Here is a 7,511-nt window from a genome sequence, read left to right as displayed (position 1 = left end):
GTGCTACTGTATTTAACGATTTGCTATAATCCCGTTTCTTGCTTGAAAAAGTAAGCTATTGTACAATGATCTCGTGGGCCGGAAATAGTTAGTTCAATGTATGAAATAACTACTCGGGCCAAGTTTTATTTTGAAGCGGGCCGCTTGTGGCCCGCGGGCCAGGAGTTTGACACGTATGACTTAACGTGTTTATGGAATACCGAAGGCCACTGAGGCCCATCGAATGGACATTTCGACGTTTTTAATAGCTGAAAGAGCTGCATTTAACATTACTTCATCGTAACACTTCCTTGATTTCTTACTTGGTAACTCCATATTGCTCAAATACACCGAAGTAAGGAAATAATGGAATGCAAAGAACGCATTTGATAAACGAAAATGGCCACGTTTTGCTGTCCGCATTTGGGGTTGTTTTGTAATGGTGACGACACAGAGAAAAATAAACATTGAAAAAAAAACATAGACATCTTAAACTTTTGTACATACACAGAAGAAGAACAAAATTACTCGTGTGCGAAGAGCAACATTTGCTGAAGAAACAAGAGTGTAGTTTACACTGTGAAAATTTTTCTTGCTGTTTTTCATATGATTCCGGTCTTTCTTTGAAAAACCCAGGTTTTAAGGGTAATAACAAACGTTTTCATTGGTGTACCTCCCTGAAATTTACTAGAGTTGTTTTTAAGGAATACAAGATCTGATTAATTAAAAAAAATTTGTTTCATTGTAAATTTTTTGGGTAATTTTAAACAAAATTTTACCAGCCCAAAAACGCCGATTTATCCGTACTTGCCATACAATACGCTAGGTTTACCTGTTAGTTTTTCAGGTTGCGGAGCTATAGGCCTAGTAGTCTTTGGCACAATGAAAGTTAAAGAAAAGAAGGGTCATTCAAGTAAGTTACTTATTGTTACCTACTTATTGTAGGATTATATGGTGCGATTATCTATTCATATTGTCTTGCCTATTTCACTTGTTTACCAAATAATTAAATAATTTTACCAGCTTTGAAGTTAGTGGTTAGCCATAGTGGCCAGTGGTTTTCGGTGGCAACTGCACCACCCGGCCTGTATTTCATGGCAGGATTTACCGATATCTTGCGTTTGCAAACATGCTATGTTAAGAGAGATCCAAGATGGAAATGGATAAATCTTCTGCCCACCGTCATTTGAGTTTACCTGCAATCTGCACAGTTTTAAAGCTATTGAAAAGAACCTTAAGTGAAGGTGCCCAATGTTTTGGTGGAGTAATTTGACACGTCCGCCTTGGGTTGCTCTATTATAATACAGTGGATATTTTTGAATATTGTAACCCCACCCTCACTCACAACCCCAATTTTATATATTTTGGTATGTGAGAGCCATAGGTATTTAAAGAAGATTGGCTTTCATTCCATCGAAATCCATTAACTAGCTTTCAAGATATCGCTGCTTATATTTTAGCCCCTAGAAGCGCTGTTTTTGTAAAACGTCTTAGAAAAATTGCACAAAGCTTTTATTTTTTAGCGTAAACAAAATATGTATTGGTATACTTTTTAGTCAAGGATTTCAAAAAGCCTGTTCATTTTTGGAAAAACAATAGAGGAAATCATGTCTTGCTCTAAACTCCTTTAATTGAAATCCAAATATTAACATGAATTGCACACCAAACACAGATTTCACTTTAGAATTTATATTGGTTTACTTTTTAAGTTTGAGACAAAATATGTGTAGCCTATAGAATTTTTTTTCTGGATTTGAAGTCTTTGTTCTGCAAATTTAAATGTTAAAATATTTTTTTAACTAGCTGATAATAGTTAAAGAACTGAAATTATTTTGAATAGTGAAAAGTTAACACGTGGTACGATGTTTTAAAGTACTTAATTTGACTCACGACTTCTACTCTACTAGCTCTAGTTCAGGTTTGTTTAAGTTTCTCACTGTCAGTAACTTTTGCTGTTTCGTTAACCAATTTCTATGACGTGCATTGTCTTCTTTCGATTTTCCAATAAAACACTTTCTTGGTTCCATTTAAGTCCTTATTTCTGAAATGCTCAAGTGCTAAATAAACCAAAACGTTATCAGTTATTAATCTGAATAAGCCTTACTCGGTATATATATTTCCTAACACAGTGTGACTTTATTATAATAGAATGATTCAATTTGTTTTGACAGTATGCTTATTACCAAAACTATTAGCCACCTAGATTGGAAAGTTTTAATTTTGTGCAGAGGATTTTTTGGAAAAGTATTTTTTCAGGGATCTGCATTAATTGCCTACTATTTGCTGTGGACAAAATTTTTTGTATTTGATTTTATAGGGTTAAAATCTAGCCTGCTTGCTACTGCCTTGTCGCGATTAATGTTCAACTCTCACTGAACCTTCACTGATTGCTGCGTCACATCACGCATTATATTGGTTCTGATTGCTGAACCTCCACGTTTGTGCACGTAAAAGAAAGCATCATCAGACATCTTCATGAGCACTTGAACTTGTGCAAGTCTATTTAGCTACAAATTGGTCTCAGCGAGCCAATCAGGGTTTGTGTCAGCCCTAACTGATAGCACATAAATTGTTGCTATGCTTCACACTTATGGTTGGATTCTGCCCTGCCTGCATTATTCTTTCATGCTGCATTCATTTTTCAAACACTAGCATTTGATTAACAGGCAATTCAAACTTGAATCCCACTGACTTCAGAATTAAAAAGTTTAGTTTTGCTCTATCTGCAGCAACTGCTATGTCTATGCTATGTCTATGCTATGCTATGTAGCGATTATATCAACTTTATTTTTATGTCCAGAAATGAACTTTTTTGAATATTTTACTATGGAACTGACACATGGATACTTCATGGATCAAAATGACACACGTTATTCGGAGCGCAGACAAAGAGTTTATACTTTTCTGAAGCAACCCAGGGAGATTGAAAAGGTGATGTATTAAGTACCACCTATTGAATATTTCCAAACAAATTTTAGATTATTGTTTTAATTTATCCAAATTAATGCAGTATGCACAAACTTTACATTTCAATTCAATTGTGGTAGGCCAGAAGTAATAATTCTGTTGTTAACCACTACTGCACTTCATCTTTATGCATGGCATTGCAATCGTCTTTTTTTCCGAAAAAGTTTTTAAAATGCAGCTCTTTTTCATGATCATGCAAAATTAAAGAAAATCCAACCTATTAAACTATTTCATACGGATAAAACGTTCAAGTAGTATCAAAAACAAGAAACATAATTCTGAATGATAAGTTGCCACTAAGCAATTATGAGATTGTTGTTGTCAAGTCAGAAGTGCATTTTGTAACTATGGCTGTTTAAAGACATGTTTAGCTGGCTACACTAGATGTCTTGTTGAACTCCCTGTATTAGCTTGTTTTGAATTGGACAATGAAATTTAAACAATGCCATTGAAAATAAATATATTTAAACTTTTCATTAGCTTTATTATTTTACTATTGCTTGATGGAATATTAAACTGTAAGACTATGCGACATATTTCCCAAAATTTAGCGACGATACTAATATTACAGCAACCAAAAGGAAATCACTAATTTAAAACGAGTATTTTTGTTAGAAACATTCTGTTATTTGATAATTAGGAAGAGCACAGGTAAGTTAAGATTTTTTATTAACCATTGTATTAATTTAGGTGACCATTGTTTTTTAGATGATGGGTTATGGAGTGCTCCTATGCCTTGATGTATTTTTGTATGTTTTTACCTTTTTACCCCTAAGGGTTATATTTGCTGTGCTGAAGATAGTTCTTGCTCCTTGGTATTGGCTGCAAAGGTACTTAGCTGTAAATTCATTCTGCTTTCCCTATAACAAAAAGTATGCAGTAAAATAAACAATTTTTAATTGCAGAAAACCTATTGTTGATCCTACCCAAAGATATGATCTGCTTAAAGGAGCATTGTTTGCTGTTTGCATTTGCCTAATGTCGTACATTGATACATCATATATATATCACACAGTTCGTGCTCAGACTTTGATAAAGTTATACATAATTTATAACATGTTGGAGGTGAGATTTGTAATAGAGTTACTTTAACAAGAATAGCCATCATGATTTTCTTTAACATTGAAATACAGCTTTTTGAAATTTTCATAGAAATGATTGCAAGTCAAGAAATATCTTGTAAATAATACTGCATATACAGTATGTGCATTGTTTCAAAAATATATATTTGTAGGTTGCAGATAGACTTTTTTCTTCTTTTGGCCAAGATATCCTGGATGCCCTGTTTCTCACAGCAACTGAGTCAAAACGAAGGAAGCGTGACATATATAAAGTCCTGCTTCATTTAATTTTAGCAGCTATATATGTTTGTATCCTTCATTGAGTGTAAATATGTAAGTTACAAGACTGGATATGAACTTGTTTCTCAAATGCAAGTGCAGTGAATAGCATTTTGCCTTGCAATCGAAGTGCAGCTAATGTCTGATTAACTTGACCATTGAAGTTGCAAGTATCTACTTTGATAGTGCAGTACTAAACCAATATTTAAATAGTTGTCAACTGGTGTTGAGGGTTAGGCAAGCAATTTATTTAAGGTTACTGGCACTTCTGGATTGGTGCTCCAGATTGGTACGTCTGTTATTGTATGGTACTATGCTGCGGCCCAGGACCAAACAACATAGGTCAGCAGTCAGCACTCACAAGCTTACATGATGTAGTTACCGTAAAACCTCTATTTCACCACCATAGCGCTCTATTTTTCAACTCTTGTTTAAAAGTGGCGTTCTATTAGAGGTGACGTTCAATTAGAGGTTGGCGCTCTATTTTTCGACTAGCTGGTCAGAATTCTGAAATAAAGTTTATTAATGAAAAGAAAAAATACCAAACACATTTACCGGTATATATAATACAGGTAATTAGGTGGCGTTCAATTAGAGGGAGGCGCTCTATTTTTCAACCCTTCTTTAAAAGTGGCGTTCTATTAGAGGTGGCGTTCAAATAGAGGTGGCGCTCAAATAGAGGTTTTACGGTAGTTGGGGAGTGGCTTGTAAATACCAGAAATCTAAATGTATAATATAATACTTCAAATATTCTGCACAGTTTTCTTTAACTGACCTGTATAAAGTTGCTCATGCAGTTTTGGTACTGTTTGAAGCTACTACGTTAAATGTTGCTTTCAACTCACACAATAAAGTGTTACTCACAGTGATGATGGCGAATAATTTTGTGGAAATTAAAGGGACTGTTTTTAAGAAATATGACAAAAACAATTTATTTCAGGTAATCTAGGAGTCTGTGTTTTTCTATTAGATAAAGTTTGATTTTCCATACCACTTCTTGTTTTAAAAAAGTGATGTTCATTGTCATCATTCACTAGCATATAATGTGTAAGCATTGAAGAACTGTTGTTTTATAGATATCGTGCTCTGATGTTCGTGAACGGTTTCATTATTTAGTGCTGATGCTCATTGTCCTTTTGCGGAATATGCAGCAATACTCCTGGAATTATGAACATTTCATGGACCTTTTGCCAAACATGATTGGTGTCATATGCTCAGAATTTATAGGTTTATGTGATTTGTATATTTATCTAAACTTTCTATTAATTATGGAGAAAGTTGATCACAATAAGCATTCTTGGAACAAGCAGCTATGTACATCTTACACTACTCGTTCCACTACTTTAAAATTTACAGCCTTAGGAGTCAAGACAATTTTTGTGACTTATCTGAACTCCTGACGCACAGCGTAGCCCTAGCTAGTCGAAGCTTGTTTAGCTGACACCCAGCCATGGCCAATCTCTTTATTATGTGTATGGTGCTAGTTATTTCATCACATAGTCCTAAATAACACGTAACAATGCCAGTGCTTGCAAAACTGAACTGCGAGGAATTCGTAAAACAACATTAGCATAAAAATATTTTGTTACAGGTAAGTCAATGCTAGCTTGGGACGCCCTTGTAATGTAAGAATGACGCATCAGTTGGGAACCCCTGTATTAAATGAATTGCTGATTTTACACTATATGGAATGTACGCTTCGGTTTACAAAACCAACACATACTATACATTGCTTATACATATAATATATATATATTTGTTTTTAGTTGATTGGTTCAAACACGCCTTTGTTTTAAAATTCAATCACATACCTATTGATTCTTACAAAGAATACCGTGCTACATTTGCATATGATGTTGTTACCAGTAGGAACAAGGGGGCAATATCCGATCATTCAGATATTGTTTCAAGGCGACTTGGATTTATTCCATTACCACTTGCTGTTTTGGTATGGTTAAACCTCTAAACATAGTTGGTCATCAGTAATTTTGTGATTTCATGCTTAATTTTACCAATAGCGAAACTTGTTTTTCAGATTTTTCATGTCACAAGAATTTCAATTGATTTTGAAGGCGCAGCTGGCTACCTGGTGATTTTAATGGGATATTTCATGTATGAATATTTTTTGGCTTTGAACTTCAAAAATTAGGTCGATGATTATATCATAGTGTAAAGTACCAAAGTATAACCAGAAGTAGGCTCTTAGATTTATGAAATATGTTTTACTGGTGCAGACTAGTTCTGCTCAAAGTCTTAAACAGCATTCTGATTGTTGGACAAGCGTGTATATATATAAGTGATGACGTTCAACATGAAGCACAAGCAAGATTATCTCACTCGAAACTGGTAGTGGTTGATCCATTTGAACAACGTGGAAATAAAATTATTTTAATATCTGAAGATCAGTCAGTTGACAGAAGCTATTCATCTAGCAATTACTGTTCGAGTAGGCAATCAGAGAAAAAAAATGTGGGCTCTGATCTTTCCGTTGATGGTGATCACAAAGGTTTCACACCAGCACGGTCAGTATATTTTATGTGAGCACTTTTCCGTACAATAAAGTGACAAATAATTGCATTGAGTATATAAAACTTACCTTACAATTTAGATTTAGAGTATTGGCTTTTCTTAACAGAGCTAGGTCTATGAGGGCTCCGTCAGTCGATCACATTGTTGCAACTGAAAATACCTTGTCCAATGCTAAGGGAGATGAATTGGCGATTTGTGCACTTGAAAGTGACATCCCCAGCCACCCCAAACTCTTGCATTGCGCAAAAAAGAAAACTAAGACGTTTGCACTTTCTGAGAAAAGCATACAAGAAGGTTCAGAATCTAACTCAGTGGTTTTTAAATGATGTTTCAACTGGCCGTTGAATGACACCACAATGCTGCATTGATAACAAATGTACACTACGCAATAGGAATTTGCTGAATACTTGATTATTCACCATTTTTCTTATCCTGCGTTGGAACGAATTGTTTGCATAATGTAAGAAATCAACTGCACAACTTTCCTTAGTATGATTGCCTGTAAATACTGGATTGGTTACGAATATGTTATGTTTTGGTTGAAAACAAATTGATGTTTGGCTGGTTTGGCTCATTCCATCTAGGCAATAAATACATGGGGCTGTTTATTGTGTACAATTGTACATCTAATGTTTTCTTCTAGATCTTATTACTAACTGTACTCTTTACTGTGCAACTTAGCTTTATAAGAATAAA

The 7,511-nt window shown here is 34.6% G+C and overlaps 1 protein-coding gene across 1 annotated transcript; it reads left to right on the top strand.

The window, feature by feature from the left end:
- Positions 1–501: 501 nt before the first annotated feature.
- LOC143461264 (transmembrane anterior posterior transformation protein 1 homolog) lies at positions 502–7,496 on the top strand. The gene is made up of 11 exons (XM_076959115.1): positions 502–892; positions 2,780–2,910; positions 3,655–3,776; positions 3,852–4,011; positions 4,181–4,316; positions 5,072–5,226; positions 5,363–5,513; positions 6,053–6,234; positions 6,322–6,398; positions 6,521–6,808; positions 6,922–7,496. Exons 1-11 carry the CDS (start codon positions 862–864, stop codon positions 7,139–7,141), a joined length of 1,653 nt encoding a protein of 550 aa, XP_076815230.1. The 5' UTR covers positions 502–861; the 3' UTR covers positions 7,142–7,496.
- The last annotated feature ends 15 nt before the right edge of the window (positions 7,497–7,511 follow it).

The sequence above is a fragment of the Clavelina lepadiformis genome, chromosome 5, assembly GCF_947623445.1.
Source record: "Clavelina lepadiformis chromosome 5, kaClaLepa1.1, whole genome shotgun sequence".
Taxonomy (NCBI): Eukaryota; Metazoa; Chordata; class Ascidiacea; order Aplousobranchia; family Clavelinidae; genus Clavelina; species Clavelina lepadiformis.
The sequence above is the reverse complement of the archived record's forward strand: the minus strand, read 5'-3'. Positions and strand labels throughout refer to the sequence as shown.